General features: G+C 40.1%; 1 protein-coding gene across 4 annotated transcripts in view; it reads left to right on the forward strand.

Moving 5' to 3' along the window:
• LOC125460967 (host cell factor 2-like) overlaps window positions 1–27,098 on the forward strand; it is a 79,745-nt gene that overhangs the window by 49,556 nt on the left and 3,091 nt on the right. For all 4 annotated transcript variants that reach the window (XM_059652533.1, XM_059652536.1, XM_059652534.1 and 1 more), the window contains exons 15-24: window positions 915–1,138; window positions 4,478–4,724; window positions 8,443–8,603; window positions 11,900–12,296; window positions 13,652–13,915; window positions 16,280–16,365; window positions 16,859–16,996; window positions 20,374–20,559; window positions 22,056–22,353; window positions 24,845–24,902. In XM_059652533.1, the coding sequence (XP_059508516.1) occupies window positions 915–1,138; window positions 4,478–4,724; window positions 8,443–8,603; window positions 11,900–12,296; window positions 13,652–13,915; window positions 16,280–16,365; window positions 16,859–16,996; window positions 20,374–20,559; window positions 22,056–22,353; window positions 24,845–24,902 (2,059 nt within the window). The remainder of the gene's footprint in view (window positions 1–914; window positions 1,139–4,477; window positions 4,725–8,442; window positions 8,604–11,899; window positions 12,297–13,651; window positions 13,916–16,279; window positions 16,366–16,858; window positions 16,997–20,373; window positions 20,560–22,055; window positions 22,354–24,844; window positions 24,903–27,098) is intronic.

Consider the following 27,098-nt stretch of genomic DNA (forward strand, 5'->3'; position numbering starts at 1 on the left):
TTTCTAATTTAATATACTTTTACCTTTGTCAGTAAACAGCTTCAAAATTAAATCTTTAATCAAGTATAGTGGCTACTCAACAGTGAATCTTGAATTGTTATTTGATAATACCTCTCTTGCAAAATATGTTTGTAGATGCTTTCAAAATATATGAAAGATTCAGTAAGTAACCCTCAATCTGGTACTTTAAATCCCCTTATATAGTTATTCAAAAGTTTTTGAAACTTGTTTCCAAAGAGATGTCTTGAAATAATACAGGATTAATAAGGTACTTTATATATTATCCAATCTTCCAACATGCCATTGATATTCTGGAGAACGGCCAGTTCCATAGTCTGTGGCACTGAACTTAAACAGTGGCTGGCGTTAGAAAAGGCACATGGAAAATCTGTAAAATCCTTCACTGGGCTGTTCTGTATACTTTTGATCATCTGATTGTCCACATCTAAATGGAACTGGATTCTGTTGCAAACCGGATGCCGATCTTTGGGTAACAGGACTGGGAAGATGACTTGCTGTGTTGTTCATGTCAACTGTACTCAGCTGACCTAATTTCTGCACATCTCTCCCCACTTCCTCCACATGTGCCTGCACACAACTGCGTTGCTTTGCAACAGCTGATGTCAGCTGAAGGGCAGTGTTCTGCTGGCAAGGGTAATCTATTTTAATGCAAATTATTGTTGTTCTTTATTGTATGAATATCTAATGTTGGTGGACCTATACTCTAGCTGCACAATGTGAAGGAGGAAATATTTCCGTTTCTATTTACGTCACTTCAGTATTTGTATATGGGTGACTGCAAGTGATGTCCAAAATCATGTAATTTGGATCAAAATAAGTTCTGTATAGCTTCAAAGTTTCTTAACAAGCTTTTATTCATTCTTGAAAGCTTATTGTCATACAATACTATGCAGGTGTTACTACATTGGGTACTGTGACGGCTGCAGCAACCACAATTCATGCTGGAGCAACAGGTCTTGCTTCATCAAACTTCACTACCCCAGTCACGGCTCTGGCGAGAATAACAACGCTGGCCACTCAAGCAATTAGCACAACTATTGATCCTGTGGCTGTGGCACCAACAACATTGAAGGTTACACCAGGAATTGTCTCAACGTCTTCTATAGTTAGCACCGAGGTGAGTGTTTTTCTGCGGGTTTGTCTTCTGTAATGTACCTCGATCTTACTCTTGCGTTTGCATCAGGTTATGACCACCCTCCTTGCATCCCTGTATATAACACATACATATCCCTGCCATAATTTCCATTCTAATCACTCTGGTCTTTGGAGCAATGCCTTCATTTTCTTTTATTCCTCCTTTTTGACAGCTGTGCACCAGCATTTGGTGCTATGCTTTAGTGTTTCCTCTCTAAACCTCTACTCTCCACCCTGCTTCACTTTTCAGTTCTTCCCTAAAACCCAAGCTTTTGATTACCCTTGCTCTCATTATCTTCAACATTTTTTATCTATGTTTTTGTGAAGCACTTGGACCACAAGATGTGGGAGTAGAAGTAGACCATCCAGCTGCTCTGCCATTCAAAGAAATCATGGCTGATCTAATGGTCCTCAACTCTACTTTCTTACCTCTTGATCCCCTTACTGATTGAAAATCTACCTGTCTCAGTGTTGAATACACTAGCAATCCGATGTCTATATATCCCAGAATGCAGTAAAGAATTTCACAGATCCATGGTCTTCGGAGACTTTTTCTAGAATCTACTGCCAGTGTATTCACTATCTCTGTAGCGACTTTCTTTAATTTGGTAAAAAGGAACCTATCAGATCCATGGACCTTACTAGCCTTTAGTCCCATTGCTTTCCATTTATTTTTGTCTGGTGATAATTATTGTTTTTATTTCTTCTCATTTTGCCCCTTGATTATTTATTTAGTATTTTTGAATTCTGATGTAAAGCATTTATTCAATTCAGCTGTCATTTCCTAGCTTCCCATTACTATTTCCACAATACAGCCTCATTCTCTAAATGGCCTAACTTTGACCTCTCTCTATTTTGATATTTCTTGCTAGTTTGCCCTCCGTGCTTTCTCTTTTAATTTGATTCTCTCCTTATCTTCCTTGACCAACCGTTGTTGGTCTATCAAGGGGATAGATAACATGTTGAAAAGATATATGATTGGAATGATAGTGGGGAAAGCAAGACATACAGAAGTGAAGAAAGTAGGCAGTGAAATAGAAACAGCAGAGTAATTGAAGAATGAATCCAAAGTGGAAGATTGAAATGTTAATCCTGCAAAAATCAGATGGGAAAACGTGGAGATATTTAAAAGATTTAAAAAAGTGACACACGAAGGCCATCACAAAGTTATAGACTAATTTGTGAGAATAGACTAGAAAAAATGGTTTTAGCTGTTTGTGATGTTCATGTGAAGAATGTGTACTACCTATAAAGCAACATCCATACATACCTAATACTGTACAGGGACATCAGATCAGGTGAGGGAAGAGATTGAGTTTATGGAACATTTATTTATTGGACATTGTTATTATTGAACATTATTATTAATGAACTGAATCATAGTTTGAGATCACCTTTTCATGGTGCTGACATTAGATGGATCATGGATTCTGCATCGATTATTACAGAATCAACTTGGTAAGAAAGCACACTCAAATCCTATATTGAGACTGGAAGGCTATATCAAATGAATAGGGCATGCCTGAATTGTCAGAAAAAATAATTTGCCAAAAGGGTGTTGGAATTTTTTTAACTAAGAGACTTAAAGAAATACCAGCATTTGTAAGGCTGGATGAACTTTTTATTGTTGCAAAATCATGCAGTTTGGACAGAAAAATGCACCAGCAATGTTTCGGCAGTTAACTAATAAAAGTAATCGAAGAGCTGTGAACTTGCATTGTTTACATTGGGGATTTGGTTATTTTTAGCCAAACCAGGGAAGCTTGACTCAGCCACAAAGAGCCAATTTGTTTATAAATTTGGCTGAGTGAATTTGCCAAAGCAATGGTGGCTTATTTGGGCCTTACTGTGGGACAAGGCCAAGTAGCCCCTGGAGAACCAAAAGTATAGGCGATTCTGGATTTTCCCTATGCTTAGGACAAGATGTGAAATTTTTTGCTATGTTGGCGCAAATGGATTCTGTTGTGTGTTTGTTCAAACTTGAGCCTAGCCATTCCACCTGTGGAAAAAGATTTGATTGAAAGCAAAAGTTTCAAAGTGTCTTTTAGCATTGGCATCAAGCGCCAAAGATCATGATTCAGGTATATTGCTAAGAATGTCCTAATGATTGGGATAAATCTGGGGTCTGGCTTGTCCAATAATACCATCAATTGGGATCACGATGACTGGAGAGTTTTTTTAATTCTGAGATCATTTTTTTAAAATCTACTTCATTATACATTACCAGATCCAAAGTAACCTGATCCCTGCTTGGTACTGTAACATATTGTTCTATGAAATTATCTTAATTACATGATGAATTCTACCTCATGGCTACTTCTACCAATTTGATTTGCTCAATCTACACAAAGATTAAAGTCACCCATAATTAATATACACTTCTTGATTTATTCTCTTTCCCATAGTATAGTTACTGTTTGTAGACCCATGGACTACTTCCACTTGTATTTTTTACTGCACCCATATTGGATTCCACATCAGTACAGTGTGGAGCTGTTGTAGGATGTAAACCCGAAACATCGATTTTCCTGCTGTGATTCTACCTGACCATTTGTGTTCCTGCAACTCCACATGACTCCATCATCTGCAGTTCTTGCTGTCTCCTGGATTCTACATCTACTGGTCCAAGATCATTTTTTTGTTGTTGCACCTATTCCACCTTGGGATGTTTTATTGACTTTTGGAGGTGCAATATAAATGCCACTTAGTGCAGCAATCAGTGTTGGTTCTCTGGCATGTTGACCCATTCCCTCCTCTTTAAGTTACAATTATTTTCTGCATTCTTGAACCAAAATCTTTGTGGCTGCTTGGACTGTGCTGCTCCCTCCACCTCCTACTTTCAGCTTTTGAGACCTTTCGCCATTACATTCGCTGTGCTTTGGAAATTTGCTCCTAAGCCCCCTTGCTTCAGTTCCTTCATTATCAAAAAAAGTGTTCTTGAGTGTATACTGACCTAACAATGCCTTCAGTCATTTTCAACTTAAACTTCTCTCCTCCTTTCTGTCTGATTTCCCTTTATAACTCTTAGACTGTTTTGTTAAGTACTGGTATATTTTGTTACTTTTCTGGATGTGACTAATGAATACTGATTGCTAGAGTTGTCTTCGACACCAAAACTCATTATTCTGGTGAAAATGTGTTTTCAAAATGGTGAATTTGAAGTGCTGAATTGGTGCAAGATTTTAGCACAAGTGGAAATTTACATTGCAGGTCGTTACGGGTCATAGATTGTTATGATTTTTTTTACATGGAGTTATCCCTGAATGTTTACAGTACAGTTCTGTTAATGGGCTCTTGCCATGTATGTTTTGTGTTTTGACAGCCTGTGTTTGTGATATCAGGGGAAGCAGTGCCATCTCGTGTAACTGGCTTGGTTGCACACACTAGTGAAACTCAGGTGCCAGTAGCTGCAGAACAAGGCACAACTGCAGTAACTGTGTCAGATAATAGCGTACAGACTTCAGATCAACAAATACAACAAGCAGCAGAAGAGCCAGCTCATGAAACTACAGAAACAAATACAACAAATACAGCTACCTCCAGTACAGCAAACATGTCTTTAAATCAAAGTGAGTACACTGAACAACAGTGAAGCATCTAAAAGTGGCTCACCTCTCTTAAAGAAGTTTTTTAAATATTGAAATAAAGTTTCAACTATTACAAGAAGCAATGGGTAAACAGAAAGCTAGCTCATTTTCTTACTATGATAAAGATAACACAGTGTGGAGTTGGATGAACACAGCAGGCCAAGCAGCATGCTTGGAAAATATTCACTTAATGTTGATCCATTCTGATTTTTGGCCTGGAAATTACCAGTATTTTCCTATTTCCAGCTCCTCTTACCAAACAATATGCAGCATGCTGGAAATAGGAAAGTGCTTGTAATTTTCAGGCCAAAAATCAAAATGGATCAACATTAAGCAAATATTTTCCTTAATAAAAGATGTTTTGCATCTGTAGTGTACAAGCATAGAACATTACAGCACAGTACAGGCCCTTCGGCCCTCGATGTTGTGCCGACCTGTCATACCGATCTGAAGCCCGTCTGACCTACACTATTCCATGTACGCCCATATGCTTATCCAATGACGACTTAAATGTACCTAAAGTTGGCGAATCTACTACCGTTGCAGGCAAAGCGTTCCATTCCCTTACTACTCTCTTGAGTAAAGAAACTACCTCTGACATCTGTCCTATTATCTTTCACCCCTCAATTTAAAGCTATGCCCCCTCGTGCTCGCCATCATCATCCTAGGAAAAAGCCTCTCCCTATCAACGCTATCTATCCCTCTGATTATTTTATATGTTTCAATTAAGTCACCTCTCAACCTTCTTCTCTCTAATGAAAACAGCCTCAAGTCCCTCAGCCTTTCCTTGTAAGACCTTCACTCCAGACCAGGCAATATCCTAGTAAATATCCTCTGCACCCTTTCCAAAGCTTCCACATCCTTCTTATAATGCGGTGACCAGAACTGTACACAATACTCCAAGTGCGGCCGCACCAGAGTTTTGTACAGCTTCAGCATAGCCTCTTGGTTCTGGAACTCGATCCCTTTATTAATAAAAGCTAAAACACTGTATGCCTTCTTAACAGCCCTGTCAACCTGGGTGGCAACTTTCAAGGATCTGTGTATATGGACACCAAGATCTCTCTGCTCATCTACACTACTAAGAATCTTACAATTAGCCCAGTACTTTGCCTTCTGGTTACTCCCACCAAAGTGCATCACCTCACACTTGTCTGCATTAAACTCCATTTGCCACCTCTCAGCCCAGCTCTGCAGCTTATCTATGTCTCTCTGCAACCTATAGCATCCTTCGTCACTATCCACAACTCCACCGACCTTAGTGTCGTCTGCAAATTTACTAACCCATCCTTCTAAGCCCTCATCCAGGTCATTTATAAAAATGACAAACAGCAGTGGCCCCAACACTGACCCTTGTGGTACACCACTAGTAACTGGTCTCCAGAATGAACATTTCCCATCAACTACCACCCTCTGTCGTCTTTCAGCAAGCCAATTTCTGATCCAAACTGCTATATCTCCCACAATTCCATTCCTCCAATGTCAGCGTAGCAACTATCCCAGCAGAATTTGCTTCTATCTGCAACATTTTGAATTCCACACTCATTTCTCCAGAGTAACTGTGTACTTGCTGTAACCAGTACATCTCTAACAGCTAAATTAGCCTGAAACCAATCAGTGAGAAAATGAGGAGAGATAGTAAGAACCGCAGATGCTGGAGAATCTGAGATAAGGTGTAGAGCTGGATGAACACAGCAGGCCGAGCAGGACACCTGACGTTTCGGGCTTAGATCTTCCATCAGAAATGGGGGAGGGGAAGGGGGTTCTGAAATAATTAGGGAGAGAGGGGGAGGCGGATAGAAGGTGGAGAGAGTGCTCTTTAACTGCTTTGAGTCATCTAGTCTCTCTGGGTTTTAGAATTACAGCAGAATTTTGAATCCATTTCTGTGCTTTAATACATGTTATCCCACATACGAAGTGTTCTGTCATAAGAAACATTTAAACAAAAATTACAATTTACAGTTTATATAAGATGTATTATAAATCAAAGATCATCTTGAGATGTTTTTGCAGAGGTATAATCAAAAATCTTAAATCCTAGGCAAAGGATTGATCAAAACCACTACCAAAGATAGTGAATTGGAGAGTCAAAGGAGAAAAGGGAGGTGGAGCAATGGAGTGGTTTTAGGTAGGGAATTCTGAAGAATGATGCTTAAGTGTCTCAAAGTATAGTTACCAAAGGTGAGATACAGGAGAGGGAATGCAAGAGTCCATAGCCAAAGGAAATATTTTAATAGGAATATAGGGCTGGCAGTGGTCACAGTGATGAGGTGGGGAAAGACCATAAGGGAATTGAAATTCGAGCATGCTGTATCAAAGGGGGACTGATGGACTGAGTGATAGTTTAGATCAGCAATTACAGGTACAAGGACAGTGGGCTAGCAGAACTTGGTGTGAGCTGGAATATTGACATGCTTACAAACGAGGACTTGGCTTTTTTTTCTTGCATGGACCTCCAAGTTCCATGCACATCCTTTACTTTGGGAATTTGATGTCAGTGCTGCGAATGTTATTGGTATGCTGATCACCATGCACAAAGCCTCATGCAAATTTATGCACCCTAGAGGGAAAGTTAGGAGTAGACCATTTGGCCCCTCAAACCAGGTTTACAATTCAGTAAGATTGCATATAACCTCCAAACACACATTCCCTACCACCCACCACAGATAACTATTCCCCACTTGCTTAGGAAGTAAGTTTCAAAGACTCGTGACCCTTAGGAAAAAAAAAATCACCTCATGTCTTAGATGGTGACCTCTTATTTTGAACCAATGACCCCTGATTCTTGCCGTTCATCCGAGCTATTTATGTAAATTGGAAATAGGTATGGTCATACCATCCATGTGGCACCTGACCTGTTATATCTTGCTAACCTGAAAAAGACCCATTTATACCTTCTCTCTGTTGTTGGTTGGCTAGCCAGTGGTCTGGCCTTCCAGTCATCATAAGCTTTTATTTTCCAAAGTAACCTTCGGTGTGACACCTTATCACATCCCTTCTGGAAATGAATTTAGGCTACATGGTTTTGAAAGGGCACAAGTGGAAAGTCAAGGATGGGATGCTGGCCAGGAAGGCATTGACGTTGTTGAGCCTGTAGGTAGTAATCTGAGCCTAAAGGCTGTGACAATAGCAGGATATTATGAGATATTGCATTATGGTCATAGCCGCAGAAAATGTGGTGTTAAGTCTGCCAGTGCCAAGTACTATCATTCAAAGTGAAGGGCGGTTTGTGTGGCAAACTTAACTATAATCTCTGACTCTATTTATTTTTATCAATTATGCGGCTTAATGCCTGGAAAGATCATGTCTGCATTTTTTTATAAAAAAAATTGTATGTGACAATCTTCTGTGATGCATTCAGGTACAGTTGAAGTGGGGAAGAATGAAAATAATACTGATGTGGTGTTTGGGGGCACTGTTGTAAGAAAGCAGTTGTACAGTACAGATTTATTCTGTATCATGTTTTCCAAGTTGAGTAGAGAACTTTGAATTCAGTAGTATTATTGTGAATACAAAAATATTAAATTTAGCATGAAGTTTCCAAAGTTATTTAGTTTTTGCAAAGAGCTGATTAATCGCTATAAAATTTCACCCATGATCCGAGAAGATACCAAAGCAACGTTTAGTGAGTTCTAACCCATCATCCTTGTTGTGCCATACAGTGCACTTTTGCTCACCTATTGGGTTATTTATACCACAGTTCAGCCACCAGATGCAAGTAACAACGGGATGCCAGAAAGTGTGCATGGAGAAACAGCAACTGCAGGAACAACCAATACAGCAACCACTGTGTCAGCAGCATGCACTGGAGCAGTGACCACTGTTACACAATCTACACCAACTCCAGGCCCTTCGTTGCAGGTAAGAAAGTAAGAAAATTATTATTTATTGCTTGATGTGCCATTAAGCATTATTTTTAAGCTACCTTTCTTATACTGAACTTACAAGAAGAAGTTTGGAGAGGCTGCACTGCCTAGAAACCTGGCTTGGTGTGAGAGCCCAATCCTTTGATTTAAAAATTCCATTCGGCAGTACTCTATTTTTGGAGGGGATCTTCGCAAACTTAGCCCACGTGCAGCAAGACATGGGCAACATCCAGGTTTGGACTGACACACGATCAGCAACACTTACCCCATATATCTATCAGGCAATGATCATATTGAAGTCAAGGGAATCCCACCATCTTTCTGTGATATTCACTGACGGTACCATTACACCATTAGGAATAGAAGAAGGGAGAGGTCATTTGTTGCATTTGTGCTGCCATTCAGTTAGGTCATGCTGATCTGGTAATCTTTAAATCCACTTTCCTTACTTAAGTTAACCAGGTTTTCCATGGATAGATTCTAAGTGTCTCAAGGGTGGGCCTGGACCATTTAGAGCATCATTAAAATCAGAAGTAAATATGAGTAAGTAGGAACTGTAAGAAATAAAGCAGAAATGAAGTGGCCCATTGGAGCTGGTTCTCAACCCAACGTTAATATTGGACGTACAGACAGAAAAGGGATGTCTGGTTTTCAAGGTGGGGAGAAATTATCATAGATCACAGAATGGATCATTAGAATCCCTACAGTGTAGAAACAGGCCATTCGGCCCAACGGGTTCACACCGACTCTGAACAGCATCTCACCTACATCCATTTCCCCCTACCTATCTCTGTCACCCTACATTCCCATGGCTAACCCACCCACCCACCCAGCCTGCACTATAGACAATTTAGCATGGCCAGACAATCTAACTTGCACACCTTTGGACTGTGGGAGGAAGATGGAGCAACTGGAGGAAACCCACCAATACACAAGGAGAATGCACATACTCCAAACAGACATTCGCCAGAGGGTGGAATCATACTGGATCCCTGGTGATGTGAGACAATAGAGCTAACTGCTGAACCACTGTGCTGCCCTTTTCCACTGCACCAGTGAAACATGTTTCGTCAGTTAGCCTTTTCTTGCTAAAATTAAATAGAGGTGATGTTTTAAAGGCTTTGTTTTAACATTTTTTTTTAAACTTGGACCTTAACTGGAAGTCACTGTCAGTGATAGATATGGGCAAATACTTAGCAAATTTAGGTCAATAATATGTACTTTTCACATTCTTAATAGCCCATTCAAATGTGTTTCTCAGCACCTCAGACTAAGTATGATGTGATATCTCTCTCTCTCTCTCTCTCTCTCTCTCTCTCTCTCTCTCTCTCTCTCTCACACTCTCACACTCTCACACTCTCTCACTCTCACTCTCACTCTCACTCACACACACCTGGAAGAGCATGGCTTGAGTAAGTGCAGTCAACACGGCTTTGTGAGGGGCAGGTCATGCCTCACAAACCTTATCGAGTTCTTTGAGGATGTGACTAGAAAAGTTGATGAGGGTCGAGCTGTGGATATGGTGTATATGGACTTCAGCAAAGCATTTGATAAGGTTCCCCATGGTAGGCTCATTCAGAAGGTCAGGAGGAATGGGATACAGGGGAACTTAGCTGTCTGGATACAGAATTGGCTGGCCAACAGAAGACAGCGAGTGGTAGTAGAAGGAAAATATTCTGCCTGGAAGTGAGTGGTGTTCCACAGGGCTCTGTCCTTGGGCCTCTACTGTTTGTAATTTTTATTAATGACTTGGATGAGGGAATTGAAGGATGGGTCAGCAAGTTTACAGACGACACGAAGGTTGGAGGTGTCGTTGACAGTATAGAGGGCTGTTGTCGGCTGCAGCAGGTCATTGACAGGATGCAGAGATGGGCTGAGAGGTGGCAGATGGAGTTCAACCTGGATAAATGCGAGGTGATGCATTTTGGAAGGTCGAATTTGAAAGCTGAGTACAGGATTAAGGATAGGATTCTTGGCAGTGTGGAGGAACAGAGGGATCTTGGTGTGCAGATACATAGATCCCTTAAAATGGCCACCCAAGTGGACAGGGTTGTTAAGAAAGCATATGGTGTTTTGGCTTTCATTAGCAGGGGGATTGAGTTTAAGAGTCGAGAGATCTTGTCGCAGCTCTATAAAACTTTTGTTAGACCGCACTTGGAATACTGCGTCCAGTTCTGGTCGCCCTATTATAGGAAAGATGTGGATGCTTTGGAGAGGGTTCAGAGGAGGTTTACCAAGATGCTGCCTAGACTGGAGGGCTTATCTTATGAAGAGAGGTTGACTGAGCTCGGACTCTTTTCATTGGAGAAGAGGAGGAGGAGAGGGGACCTAATTGAGGTATACAAGATATTGAGAGGCATAGATAGAGTTGATAGCCAGACAATATTTCCCAGGGCAGAAAAGGCTAACACGAGGGGTCATAGTTTTAAGCTGGTTGGAGGAAAGTATAGAGGGGATGTCAGAGGCAGGTTCTTTACGCAGAGAGTTGTGAGAGCATGGAATGCATTGCCAGCAGCAGTTGTGGAAGCAAGGTCATTGGGGTCATTTAAGAGACTGCTGGACATGCATATGGTCACAGAAATTTGAGGGTGCATACATGAGGATCAATGGTTGGCACAACATCGTGGGCTGAAGGGCCTGTTCTGTGCTGTACTGTTCTATGTTATATATGCCTCTTGCAAGAATCTTACTCATTGCCTCTAAAATCTTCCCTTTATCACTGTCACAAAATTTGAAATGTTTCCAGTTGTGGATATGGCTGATCTACAGTTTACACTTAATTCAAAGCTGCTTATTTCAAATTGCCTGATCGTTCAATTTTTTGCACCTAATTCCAACTTAGCTGTGATTACCTACTATACATTATAAAACCCAGAGAAGAATGAACCAGCACAGAAGAAGGTCATCTGTCTAGCTTTTTGGTAAAACTATATGATTAATCCCGTCTCTCTGCTTTTGCCCTGTAGGCCTGCAAACCTATTCCCTTTCAATATTTAACCAATTGTTTTTTATTTGCTATTGAAACTTCTTTTAGGTAGCGCATCCTAAATCATAGCAACTGACCTTTTCTTCATGTCGTCTCTGATTTTTTCGTTTGGCATTATATTAAATCTGTGCCCACTGTCACAAGAAACGATTCCTTCTTATTTACCCTGTTGGAGGGGAAAATACGAAAATTGTTGGATAATGAAAATTATTAGCTAACAGGAGTATTCTGTAATTCTGTAAAAGACAGAACCTGGTGGAATGATGGATTGCTGGAGTATTAACTTTTCATGTTTCAATAACCAGGCTGCTTCAACAGCTTCAGATGTTACTTCCAGCAGCAGTACGTCTTTGTCAGATCTGAGCACATCACAGTTGGCACCTGCCGCAGAGACTGTTCAAAACCCAGGGAGTTCTGAGAATCAGCCGCCTTCCGATCAGACGTTAAAGAACTTTGCTCAAGAAGCAATGCCACAGTTGGCTGAAAATCAGCCATCTGATCAGTCAGAGGCCTTCCAGGACCCTCAAGAGAAAATGGAAGGTGGTAAAGCCCAGGAGCAGTTGAGTCAAAACTCAGAGCAGCAGCACCAGCGCCATGTCGCTGCAACTGAGCCTTTAGTTGTTGAAACAAAACCAGCAGATAGTATCCAACACAAAACAACTGCTGGAGATGTCCCAGTACCCTCATTGCCAAAAGCCACAGGTAAGCACCTTGTTTTTATTTGCAAGTAATTTTTAAATAGGATTCAGGAATAAGTTGATATTCTTCCCAAAAGGGAAGAATTTGCCATAGTGATAATGGGAACTGCAGATGCTGGAGAATCCAAGATAATAAAATGTGAGGCTGGATGAACACAGCAGGCCCAGCAGCATCTCAGGAGCACAAAAGCTCTGATGAAGGGTCTAGGCCCAAAACGTCAGCTTTTGTGCTCCTGAGATGCTGCTGGGCCTGCTGTGTTCATCCAGCCTCACATTTTATTATCAAGAATTAGCCATAGTCCTTTTTGCCTAAAAATAACATCTTCTGACAGCAGTGCAAGTTGTTTTTTGTTTTCTAAGAGTTAGAATGCCTCTTGATATAGTGTGTTCATATGTTCAAGTGACACAATTGGTTAAGATTGATTGAAAAGCCTAAACACCTTTTCTAAGCCTAATGGGAAATGTAGCCAATTTCATGTGCATGCAAGTATATGTTGCCAATTCAAAGAAAACTGAGCTTAAAATGTAAGTTTGTAAAATGTAATGACCTTCGCAACGTAAATCAACAGCCTTAGGGTATTGAGGGAATAACTGGGCGACATCATTCAGATTGTAGCGATTAAAAACATCCCAGAATTAATGGAACATGAAAGGGATATCTACAAAATATCTATGGATAAGGATATAAGATGTAAATATTAAGATAGTCACTGACAAGTGAACTGCAAAAATACTGTCAAGAAATGAGAGAATTAGATGATAAACTGTTATTCTGGCTGTGTTTCAGAGATACCAAATGGACTTTAACTAAATATGTCTCCCAGCATATGCTTATAAAATAAATTGTACCTGAGATTTGTAGTGGGTCTTTTCAACCAGTGCAGCATTGAGACGGAATTGTATTGCTGTTGGGGTAATGCTGCAAATGAGTGCAATATGATTAAAAGTTTCACTTTAACATGCCTTTTTTAAAAAAAAGGTCTTTTAAAAAGCCTACATAGCAATCAAAAGTGAAGTCTGCAGCCATAGAGACAATATTAATGGCAATAACTTGTTTTTCATCAGTAAAGAATGCACATTAAATGCACATCTAGATGATATGGTTATAAGTTATCAATGAAACTATTAAACCTATCTGCATCTGATTTCTAAAGTAATCCAACTGCCAAGATAAGTTTGTGTTCCGTGCCTTGCTGAGTGTCAAGTTCAGATGTCTTGTTATAAAGTGCACTCTCTGTGTTGGTTTACACCCCCGGGCTGCCTCTCAATTTATAAAAGGATTTCATTGTATTTTGTAGAAGTTACTTACACCTTTTTCCCCTGAACGGTTTCTCAGAACTAATTGTTTTAATATTTTAGAATGCAGTGCAATGAAGCCTCCCTCGGAAGATCTTGCTTCAGAACCAGGTGTGCCTAATGTAGATTCTTCTCAGCATTTGCAACATTGCCAGAACCTTATCAGTCAGACCCCTGAGCAGCCAGCACAACAAAAGGATCCACTGCAATCTCCAGTGTCTCTGAGTGCTCGTCCTCAAACAGCAGTGCTGAGTCCTAATGATACAAACATACAGAGTAGTCAGCAAGGCCAGGTGACAGAGGATGCCCACCAACCTACCACTTCAAGTATGTTCAACTGGCCGGAAACATTGTGCTGTTTCTATTCATGTTTCCTCCATAGTATTTATAATTGTAAGCATGTGCATAGTGTGTTGTGCAGCCAATAAAAAAGGATTCCACTATTACTGTAAATCACAGTTGATCCAGTGTAAGCATAGTTCTGTCAATATCTGTGAACTGTTAATTTCAATGTCAGGAAGAACCAATTGGCAGGACCACTTTTGTAATGTGAAAACGATTCAAAACAAGTATCAGGAATGCTAGAGAAACTCAACACATCTGCCAGAAACAGAATAATGTTTTGAGTCCAGTACGTCAACTTCAGAATTGAAAGTTGCTGGAAAATTTTATTTGATAAATTTTTCACATTCAGAGAATGTATGGTGTAGCAGCACAATGCAAAAGACAAAGAGGTTGTTAATGGTGATGAAAGACATAGGGATGCAAAATGGGTGTAATATTAAATTGTGAAAGAGCGAGAATGGGTCCTTTGCACTGAGATCAAAGTAAACAAGACAAGGATGTGGTGAGGATTGGGGGAGGAGAAAATGAGTGTAAGAAGAATGAGAACAGACATCGCGGTCAGTTTCTGAAGTTATGGAATTCAGTATTGAGATACTGAGGTTGTCAAGTACCCAAGTGAAAACTGAGGTGTTCTTTGAGTTTATGTTGTGCTTCATAGGAACAAATCAGGACAGGACTTATACTCTTAATATTGAATCCTGGGGAATGTTGACAAACAAAGAAACCTTGGTGTGCAGATTCATAGTTCCCTGAAGGAGAAATCACAGATCCAGAACTAGAGGGTAAAGATTTAGGTTGAGAGGGGAAAAGATTTAAAAGGGACCCAAGGGGCAACTTTTCCATGCAGAGGGTGGTGCGCGCGTGGAATGAGCTGCCAGAGAAAGCTATGGAGACTGGTATAGTTACAAGATTAAAAAGGCATTGGATGGATATATGAATAGGAAAGGTTTAGAGGGATATGGGACTCAATTAATTTAGAATATCCAGTCAGCATGGACAAGTTGAACCAACGGGCCTGTTTCTATACTGTTCATCTGTCTGACTCTATGGCATCTGGAGGTGGACAGAAATCTGTCAGTTTCAAATTGCTAGCATCAAAAATATTTTGCATTTAAAACTTCAAAAGTTAGCTCACTTGCTAGATATCATAATCGGTTGCCAGATGTTTTCAAAGTGTGGCTGAAGTTAATATTACACCTGATGAGAAGCAGCTCAGTTGTCTAATAAGATGCAGATTGACACCGTTGCAAGGGGTTCAATCATCATACCAGTTGCAGTGGTTGAGAACGGATTGTTTCCTCACCTTGCCACATGTTTGGAGAGTAGTGTATAAACTACAATGCGTATAAACAAATGTCTCTTTCCAGAGAGATACCTGTGGTCCTTTGTGGGCAATTTCTAAATTGGCCATTGCCTGTGATGTGAAACCAAAGCAGTGTGAGATTGCCTACTTAAAGGTGTTCCCCACCTCTTTGGGTGCCAGACCTAGATCTTCCTTTTGAAATATGTTAGTGCTTTTGTGTTTTTGGACAGAGAGATTATCATGTCATTGTTTTATAGTAAAATCAGAAAGTGCTGGCAAAACTTGAAACATAAAAAAACTTTTTCAAAGAACACTCATCTCTTGGACTCAAAATGGTAACTCTTCCTTTCTCTACATTTGCTGTCACACCTGCTGAGTTTCTCCAACATTTTCAGTCTTTGTTTCAGATTTCCAGTGTAAAAATGTTTTGGTACTATTCAAACATTTTAAAATTACTTCTGCATCTTGGTGTACCTTAGCTTTTGCATTGCGGTAAGATACATATAATGTAAAATTGTGATTCCAATATCTTATTCAAGCATGTAACTTAAAAGTTAAGGTTGCAAGTCTTCAAATATGTTTTCGTCCACTATTTAGTGGTATTTAGAAGAATGCGATATATCCAGGATGTGCTTACTCAGGATAAAATATTTTGATTTGTATACAGAGCAGTTTAATGTAATTTGATTTGCTGTAATTGTTTGGAGAGAATATTTTAATATGGTGGTTGTTGTCACACTCGATGTTTTTCTGCAAAGTCTTTAAAAATGTTGTACAAGTATTCCTGAAGTCTTACTGTAATTTGAAAGCATCTAATTGAGTTCAATGTTTTTACGTTGATTTCTTGTTTATGATATATGGAGTTGACCATGCAGGATCGTATGCATGAGGACCTAAGGGTTAAAATATAATAACATTAATAGATACATCACTTTAAACATTTTTGTACATTGTCAGTAATGTTGATCATTAAACACATAGTAAGATTGAATGAAATAACATCTACCATACAGAAAATAACTTCTTAAATCTTCTGTTTCTAGGTCCTGCCAATTCACTTCTAGCATCCTCCTCCACGGCAGCTGTGTCACCAAATGAAGTCTCTAATAGTAATCCACTGGCAAATGGGGTAAATAAAGTTCCTGTCATTAGTAGATAATGGTTTTGTAGGTTATCAATACAATAGATCTTACAGTGCCACTATAGAACAGTTAAAGATTCATACTCTCTCTGGATATTTAAATGTGAATAAATAATACAATAGAATTAGAATAAGGTTTTATTGTCACATGGCTCAAGTACAGAAGTATGGTGAAAAGTTTACAATGGCACTTCTCATGGTGCATCTTAAGTACAAAGTGTACACCCAGTACTAGGCTATGATGTGCTGTGATCTAATTTATGCTTGAGGACAAGCCAAAACTGAGCCAAGAGGTTAAAGAAAACCCTTTTGTAAGGCCATGTACGTGATCACGAGATTGATGTTCTGCGTTCATAAATATAAATAAAGTGTAATGGCTATGGACAGTTTTCAAATTTCCTAGCAGTGGTTGGTTTCTAGTGATGCTTTCCTACTCCAAAACAGACACAAAACCTGAATAAAATTTCTTTCAATTTTCCAGAAACAAGAAAATTCTTGTGCGCAATTAAAGGTAACGCCAAAGAAAGAAGGCAATGCGTGGTATGATGTTGGAATCATCAAAGGAACCAACTCTGTGGTAACTCACTATCACTTGCCACCAGAGGGCAGCCATGGAGAAGTGAGTGAGATTTAAATGGTGAAGTTGAGAGTCAACTCTGTTTCATGTTACTATCTGACCATAGTTTACAGAGGACAGTATTTTCTTTTATACTTGACTGGCTTTAGTTTTCTTTCTCTGAACAAGTTCTGTACCGTTTAGGATTTTTAATTGGGGATATTTTGGCATTTCCTGTTCTATTCTATATACCTTCCTGCCTCATCCCCTTCTGTCAAACAGGTGTTCTAGCTATGGTAACAGCTGACACTGATGCCTGCCACTAATGTTAGAATTTATGAAGTAGTCGTCCCACCAGGAACAGATGACTAACCTTTTTTTATAAAACCGGTTTGTCAGATCTGTTGTTAATAAGTATGGATTACCTTTCAAAGCTAGACTACTTTTGTTGGCTGCTGTTTATTTTCCATGTAACGCCATAAATTTGAATGCTGTTTTGTTTTGACACCACCATTATATGTGTAGTGATTGTAATGAGGTCAGTCAGGTGTACGTCATAAAATATGTTCCCTGATTGGAGCGGTTAATCTGGCCCAATCGGGGACCCCTGGCTGTCAGATGTAACAGGTGTATCAGACATCCTTTTCACCTTGATAGCTGGCTCCGAGGGAGCTGGGTCAGTGTCCAGACTCTCCACATATAAATCAAGGGTGATTTGGTGATGGGATACTGGCCTCTGTGGAGTTGTTTCAGTAGTGATAAGAGAAAAGTGTGCTCCTGAAGAAATTCACTCACAACAGTCGTTGTTTAAGCTGGGGTAAGTATTTCTGGCATTACGCTGTTATTTGGGAACCTTGACTCATTTGATCCTGCTGTCAAAGACCGGGCCTAATATGTGGAATGAATGCATTCATTTTTCTAGGCAAATAACTTTGGGGCAGATGAAAAGCAATGAGTAGGTCCCCTGCTACCTTGTGAAGTTGCAGCTTTTTTGGTTACTCAGAGCCTAACTTTCCCTTAGGCATCAGATACTAAAACCTCTTGTGTTGATGGATTTAGTTAAGCAATATTATGACCCCAAGCTTCCTGAGATCCTGTCAGTTTTATTCTGCAATTTGAGAACCAGGGACTCTGTATTGGGGTTTTTGACTAAGCAGAATGGCAGAGGCAAGTGACTTTGGTTAGTCTGTAATAAGAGGCTTAGAGTCTGTTTGGTATGTGGGGGAATAAATGAAATGACCATTCAGAAGCACCCACTAGCTGAAGCCTAACTGGACTTCAAACAGGCACTACAACTGGCTTTATCTTTTGTGGGAGGAAGGAGGTGAAACAGCTTCGGGAATACCGTTGCCAGACTCACGACTCCACAAAGCGAGGGAGCCAGTTTACTTCAGGGAAGGAAGTTTGGCGCAGGAACCACTGGAATGTACTCAAATAGGTAAGAGTCATGATCGACACAAGATCAGGCCAGTTGATGCACAAAGTTCAGGTAGGTGCAACGGTCCTGAACAAGCACATGGCCTATATGAAAGCTGCAGACTTGCAAATGTTATGGGAGCAAAATGTGCCCATTCGTGAGCCTGTGGGTACTCCCTCTTTGTCAAGCATTGAAGATACTTCAGAATTTGAGACGGACGTGGCAGGCGCTGCTGCCTCAAAACTTGTGCCACCTAAAGAGAATGAATTTCTGAGTTGCTCTGGGCACAAAGGAAAGCTCCTGTGTGTGACATGCCACCTGTATTGAGACAGAGTTGGAGGAACCTGACCCAGTGCTAATAGCTCCAGGAGGAGCTGTTTTTAAATAAAAACGTGTCTATGTCCTCGGACTCAAGGGGAGGGATGCAGTGATTGTAACAAGGTCAGCCAGGTGGATCTCATTGAATGAGTTCCCTTATTGGTGCTCTAAATCTGGTCCAATCGGGGAGCCCTGTCTGACAGATAAGAACAGGAGGGTCAAATATCCTGTTCACTCTGAGATCTAGCTCTGAGGGAGCTGGATCAGTATGAAGGATTCTCCACATGTAAATAATAGTGACTTAGTGATGGGATACCAGCCCCTGTTGAGTTATTGCAGTACGCATGAAAGAATTAAGAATTTACGATTTTGGGATGAAAAAGAACACCTGGAGACCTAGGCTTTGGGGCAGCACAGGACTCAGTGGTTAGCAATACTACTTCACAGCGCCAAGGACCTGGCTGGATTCCACCCTCGGACACCTGTCTGTGTGGAGTTTGAGCATTCTCCCTGTGTCTGTTGTGTCTGTGTGGGTTTCTGCTGGGTGCTCGAGTTTCATCCCACAGTCCAAAGATGTGCTAGCTAGGCGCAACAGCCTGCTAAATTGCCCTGCAGTGTTCAGGGATGTGTAGATTGGGTGGATTACAGGGGGATTGGTAGGGGAATGGGTCTGGGTGGGATACTCAGTGTTGGTGTGGACTTGTTGGGCTTAAAGGCCTGTTTCCATACTGTAGGGATCCAATGATTCTACAGATTCAATGAATTCATTCTAATAATTTCATATAGAAGCACAGTAGGATGTAAAGTGCCAAATTTTTAAAAGAAGTGTTAAGTCTGTCTCACTACAACAGTTTTATTCCTTCCTTCAGTCCTTCCTTTAATGGCTCCCTTTTCTTTAGGGGGTCTTACCTGTAATTCTCATCAGAGCTATGTAATGCTCATTAATACAATTATTTCTAGAACTGATTTCGAATAGTCACTATTGTAATGTAACATTTTGTCACCAAATGAAGTCTCTAATAGTAATCCACTGGCAAATGGGGTAAATAAAGTTCCTGTCATTAGTAGATAATGGTTTTGTAGGTTATCAATACAATAGATCTTACAGTGCCACTATAGAACATTGGACAAGCATATGGACGTACATGGAATAGTGTAGGTTAGATGGGCTTCAGATCGGTATGACAGGTCGGCACAACATCGAGGGCCGAAGGGCCTGTACTGTGCTGTAATGTTCTATGTTCATACACGGTGAAGTCTCACAAATGTCAATGCAATAAAAGACTAAGACATTGGCTTTTGGCTTTGGGGAATAAATGTTGGTCAGAATGCCAAAATATATCTCCTTCCCTTTGTGTATTGCTGTGGAATCTTTCATGTTCACCTAAGGAAATGTTGAGAGCAGATTAACAGTTGAACTAAAAGAAAATTACCTGATAAGGCAACAGCCCCTCAGTAATGCAGAGTGCCTTTGGAGTGATCTTGAACCCAGGAATTCCACCTTGCAGGTGACATTGCTGGTCATACATCATGGTTGACTCCTTCAACTCAAATTTATGTTTCAAGTTGATTTTTTTAGTAATTAAATGACTTTTCGAAAACCAGATTGAATGATAAGATAACTGCTCCCAACTGGCATGAACCTTTGAAAAATATCTACTTCACAAAACAGAATTAAGCTTAAATATTCCTTCCTTTGTTTCAGGATGCTAGTGCTAATATCCCAGACTACAGCATGCTCAAAAAGCAAGAACTCCTGCCAGGCACTGCATACAAGTTCAGAGTTGCTGGGATCAATGCATGTGGAAGGGGTCCATTCAGTGAGATATGTGCATTCAAAACCTGTCTCCCCGGATTTCCTGGAGCTCCATCTGCTATAAAAATTACCAAGGTACAAAGTGGGATCAAAGACTGCAGTTTACCATAAACGCTTTTCCTCTGCATTTTAGAACTACTGTATCTATTGAGCTTTGTAACCTTTTACTTGTCGAATCATTTTCACTTAAAACCAGTAACTTCTGGGAAAAGCAAAGGCATTTTGTGAGAAACTTAAAATATATATTTTCAAATTAAGCCCAAGAGAAAAAATGTCAAGACCACAAATAAACTTAGTAAGAATGTGGTGCTTGGGTAGTGAGGAAGCAGTTTTTGTAAATGTTGTAGAGTCATACAGCACGGAAACAGACCCTTTGGTCCAACTCATCCGTGCTGACCAGGCTTCCCAATCTGCTGCATGCATTTACCAGCATTTGGCCTATGTCCCTCTAAACCCTTCCTATTCATATACCCATCCAAATGCATTTTAAATGTTGTAACTGTGTCAGCCTCCACCACTTCCTCTGGCTGTTTGTTCCATACATGCATCACCCTCTGCATGAAACAGTTACGCCCTAGGTCCATTTAAAATTTTTCACCTCTCACCTTAAACCTATACTCCCTAGTTTTGGGCTCCCATACAGTAGGAAAAAGACTTTGGCTATTCACTGTATCCAGGCCCTCATGATTTTATGAACCTCTGTTAGGTGACCCCCTCAGTTTCTGACCCTTTAGAGAAAAATGCCCCAACCTGTTCAGCATCTCCCTATAACTGAAGTCCTCCAGTCCTGGCAGCATTCTTGCAAATCTTTTCTGAACCCTTTCATGTTTAACAACATCATTCCTACGAAGGGTGACTGGAATTGTATGCAGTATTATAAAAGCGGCCTCTTCAATGTCCTGACAATAGCCATAAGATGACAATCCAACTCCTATACTCAGTGTTCTGCCCAATGAAGGTAAGTGTGCCAAATGCCACTTTCACCACCCTATCTTCCTGCAACTCCACTTTCAAATAACTAAGTACCTGCAGCCCTAAGTCTGTTGATTCGGCAACACACCCCACGGCCCTACCATTAACTGTATAAGTCCTACCCTTGTTTTGTCTTAGCAAATTGCAACGCCTCATTACCTAAATTGAACTCCATCTACCATTCTTTGCTTCATGTGATCAAGGTTCTGTTGTACTGCGAGTTAATCTTCACTGTACACTTATTTTGGTGTCATCTACAAACTTACTGACCATACCTCCTAAATTCGCATCCAGACAATTTATATAAATGACGAAAAGCAGTGGATCCTTGTGGCATACCGCTGTTCACAGGCTATCAGTCTATAAAACTACCCTCTACCACCACCACCTATCTATCTATCTTCAAGCCAATTCTGTATCCAATTGGCTAGCCCCCCTTGGATTCCATGTGATCTAATCTTAGTAACCAGTCTATCATGTGGAACCTTGTCAAACGCTTTGTAAATTAACTTTTCAGCTATGGATGCTGTGTCATGAGATGCCAAAGAAAAATGGTGATGAATGCACTGATTTTGATTTCTCAATGTTCCCCTTTTTAGAGTGTAGATGGTGCTCATCTTACCTGGGAACCACCTGCGACGACTGCTGGCAAAATTCTGGAGTACTCTGTTTATTTAGCAGTGCGCAGCATTCAAATGCAAGAATCAAAATCTGGGAGCCCAGCCCAGTTGGCCTTTATGCGGGTGTACTGTGGTGCGAAGCCATCTTGTGTGGTATCCTCATCGCACCTAGCAAATGCACATATTGATTGTACAACGAAGCCTGCCATAATATTTAGGATTGCAGCACGGAATGAGAAGGGATATGGACCAGCTACACAAGTTAGATGGCTTCAAGGTAATGAGCTTGAACTACATAAGACACCTCTGCAGTGTGTTTTACTGGCTTGTAAGATTCAAAATTCAAAACTTCTAAGAAAATACGATTGTTTACCACTGTGAATATAACTTTGCTAACTGATGTGGGTATTTTAACACAGATGTGCTCTCTTTAATTTACAATATGGCAAATTAGTACTAATAGAGCAGAAGGTCAGAGTAACAACAGAAGTGAAAGGGAAATTTAGAAGGAATGTTTCCGCATTATTAAGCTTTACTGTAAGTGCTTTGTCGAGGTAAAAAGTAAAATGGAACTTGATTTGAATATTAAAAAGAGGGAAGGCAGTGGGCTGAGTGGTATTGTCTGAGATTGGTATTCCTGAGACTAAGGCTAATGATACAAAGGCAGGGAGTTCAAAACCACTGGCAGCAACTGCGACCATTTAAACTCAGTCAACAAATATGGATTTGATATCTGTTCTCGGTAATGGTGAACACAGGACTGTCATTTGATTTAATATGGAAACATACATAATGTTCACTGATGCTCTTTAGGGTTTGCTGTCCGTACCTGGTCTAATGTACATGTGACTGAAGATGAAAGTGTTAACTCATAGTTGCCCTCTGAAATGATCCAGCAAGCTATACAGTTCAAGGATAATTAGGAATAGGCAACAATTTCTGGCTTGCCAGTGATGCCCAGCTCCCTTGAAACAATTTTTAAAATATAAAGGCTGTAAGGAATGAGCAAAGAAATGGGATTTTAATAACAAGCTAACTCCAACTGTAAGATATCATACATGCACATACAGCAGGCCAACTGGCTTGACTTAGAAATTGTATTGATTCTGAAATATATCAAACATAAATGTACAGCCATAGTACAGTCTTTTTAACCGGTGCTGGGTGCAGGATGTCTCCTGCAAAATGTGTTGTGTAAATGTAAAATGTCCAATTATTATGTAATTGATTTCTGTAATCAAATTATTTTCAAGTGCAGTATTACAAGTTTAAGTAAAATGTCTTGGAATTTAAGGTCATGAGCTGTTGTACAAAATCAACCTTGGTGTTAAATATTTAAGTTAATATCAGACTAGTTGTGGCCTGGATGAAAGGAGCTATATGACTGATTACTGGTGATCAGACATGTGAATCCTGTTGTTTTTTGAAAAGCAAAAACCGCATAGGTCATAAATGCTTCTTGAAGTTGCTTAATCATTTACAAATGGGTCTTTCCTGTAAGGGTCGAATCTCCACAAATATTTTAAATACAAGTGTAATTTGATTTGGTCACAAATATGTTCACAACTGATACAGTGGTGGGAGGTTTCAGTTGAAACGGCCCTGACACTCGGGCAGATTGCTGGTCAATGAAACAACCTTGCCCATGTTTCGTTGCACAATTAACTGCCTTTAAGCTGTTTTACCCAACACTGATACAATTCCAAAGGATTGGAATAACACATCTGCTATACTTGGCCTTGCATCACTGTATACCCAATCACCCCTTTCCTCCCAGCTTGTCGCTAAAGTGCTTTAAAATTGTACCCAGACAAGTATGCAAGTTTAAGCACAGTAAAACAGGGTGAAAATGAGCTATTCAATTTCCACCAAAACTCTGGTTGGGTCCATTGTGTAATAAAAATGAAGTAGACTTCTTACATCATTGTACACCAGTATCCCTTACTGTACAGAAAATGGTTGTCACAGGATGAAATAATCCAGAGGGTGGACCAATGATATGGAGCCATGGGTTCAAATTCCCCATAGCAGGTGGGTATGTTAAATTCAGTTAACTAAATGAAGCTGCCAGATTGTTCCAAAAACCATCTGATTCCTCTAAGGAAAAAAAAAATCTGCCATTGTTATGCAGTCTGGTCTATGTGTAACTCCAGACACACTGTTTCAACTCTGTTCTGAAATGGCCACTTAATTGTATATAAGTGGACTGTAAATATTAACCTTGCCAACAAAGTGCTCTGTCTGTTATTAAAGTTAAAAAACTTCCACTGTTATGTTGTTTTGATCTGAAAACGTACATAACTGTTTTCAGTTGTGCTTTGTAGTTTTGCAATTTAGAACCAGTGTTCTGTCACATATAGAATCACAGATGAGATACCACAGCACTACATATTAATGTGGATTATTCAAAGTTTGATCAGAGCCACCATGTTGAGCTGTACAATTTGATGTTTTAATTGCACTAATTAAACTAGTTGAGTTAATTAGGAATGCATCTCAATTTATCAATGTTAAACTGTTTTTCATTTTTGCACAAGTAATTTAGCTTATGGCATAAGTAACTTGTAGTACTTTCTGATGGTTTTGGAAAAATATAAAAATAATTGTTTATAATGTTTGGGTTAGAATTTTTCTCATGGAAATTATTGGCTCAGGAAATGCCTGTTGAATTAACAATTACAATGCTGAATGTTACATTCCTGCATGTGTTACTGGAGATGCATGTGTACAGAAGAATGTTCACGATTTGGGATCTTTATGTTCTTTAGACACCGGTGTACAAGGAGCCAAAGGCACTGCAAAACGACCGACAACATCACCCGATAGGTAAGTGAGCCTCTGTGAGGAGGTGATTTCCTTGGCATTGTTCTTATTGCATTATAAATAGATATAAATGAACGAATAAAGACTTGGGATAACTGTACTGAAAGTCATAAGGAGGGAAATTGCTCTGCACCAGTAGCAAGAAGTGACCTTATTATGAACTGATAATCCATTTGCAATGCTTGAGATTTTTCCTTTCCAGTGAGGTTAACAGCAAAGAGAATTAGACACAGTTTGTAATCGGTTTCCAATTTGTTATCAATCAATCTTACATTAACTGTACTGGTGTAAACTGTTTTTGCTCACAGAGGGCTTATTGGTCAGCGTTTTAACTGGAAGGTCACATGTTTCAGTTCCAGAGTTGGGGTCACTGCTGTTTTAAAAAAAAATTGCATCCAGTTGTTCTGATGATCATGCCTGCTTTCCTTTCATGAGGCACTTTTTTTTACACCAGTCTTTTAAACTTTGCTGTCATATTAAGCAGCACTCTTTTGACCTTGGAAAAAGATTGGTTGGTTCCAGGTATGATGTTTAAACAGTCGACAGATCACAGATATACAAGAATGAATTTGAAAGTTCAGTTTTATGTGTATGTTAGAGTCGTAGTCCCTAGTGGTGCCGAATTCAGCATGTCCTAATATACTGGTCCCCACACATACTTCACTCTCCTGAAACCCTGGATCAAAATGTATTCACCTCTGCAAAAAGTGCCAACATTTCTGCTGAGCTGAAGCCTCACTAAATATCTCAAACTACGGAATCTGTACCACTGTCTCACAATCTACCTTGGAGCAAAATAGCTTGAGTAGAACAGAGAAGTGCTGACAGAATTGCAACTGTGTAACTTCCGTCAGTTGCAAAAACCCATCTGCTTCACTGCTGTCCTTATCCCATCTAGTCTATATGTTACTTCAGACCCAGAGCAATGTGGTTGGCTATTGCACTCTGGACAATAAATGCTGGACTAGCCAGAGATGCCCACATCCCATGAATCTACTTTTGAGAAACATCTTGAATATGGGGAGGCAATGGCCTGGTGGTGTTATTGCTAGACTGCTAATCCAGAGATGCAGATAATGTTCTGGGTACCCAGGATCAAACCCTTCCACAGTAGGTGGTGGAATTTGAATTCAATATAAATATAGAATTAAGGGTCTTGTGATGACCATAGTCCATTGCTGACTGTCAGAAAAATCCATCTGGTTCACTAATGTCCTTTAGGTCAGAAATCATGACACCAGATTATTGCCCGACAGGTTTTTTGAAAATACAAGCTCTTAGAGCCTCGCTCGCTGTTCAGGTGTTAGAGAGGTGGTAGCAGACATAGAATTTATAAGTAAAAAATCAAAGGGCCACACCACTGATGAGGATGTACTCAAGAAATGTAAGATGCTATTGCATCTTTAATCAGTTAGAAGAAGATTTCAGTTTATTAATAGGTATATGTAAATCCCTGAATTCCTTCCAAGCCACTGTCCCAAGAGAACTAAAGGTTTTATTTGTGTAAAGAACAGGCGACATTTTACAAGCTGTCCTGGCCAGTGACATCCTCATCCCGCGAATGAACAAAAAAAAAGTAACTGGCATGGGACTGATATATTATTGTTCCGGTGTCTTTCAAAATTAGCAGTTGCAGTCTTGCCAGCTAAATTCTTCAAAGAAATGGAATGTGTGAGGCCCTTAGTGGAGTTGTTTAAATGGGCCATCACTGGCATTCCTCCTCCTCCAAAATCTGCATGTGGTAGTGATTTTCACGGAACCAGCAGATGAGGCTGTAATTGGCATTAGCATACTGTGCACAGGCGCTTGGAGCGGCTGCATGCAGCCGTGAGGCAATTTTGGCTATCACCGTCATTTTAGATGAATGGAACTGCAGTAATTTTGCTGTAGATTTCCATGCTGAGGGGGTTTCTGTACATGATTCTCTCCTCAATCCCTCATTTGACTCAATTTGGGCAGAAGACACGAGCGATTCTTACAGCTCATCTGTAACCGAGAAAAAATTAGGTGTCAAGCTTTTTTTCTCCCCCATTGATGTTAGTTAAAACAGTAAGTGATAGGATTAGGCTGTTCGGCCCCTTAAACCTGCTCCAGTGCTCAGTAGGATCATGGCTAATATGACGTTTCTCACTGGCTTTCCTGCTATTTTCCTGTAACCCTTAATTCAAGAAACTATCCACCCCAGCCGTAAATATATAC

This window comes from Stegostoma tigrinum, chromosome 18 (assembly GCF_030684315.1).
Source record: "Stegostoma tigrinum isolate sSteTig4 chromosome 18, sSteTig4.hap1, whole genome shotgun sequence".
Lineage (NCBI taxonomy): Eukaryota > Metazoa > Chordata > Chondrichthyes > Orectolobiformes > Stegostomatidae > Stegostoma > Stegostoma tigrinum.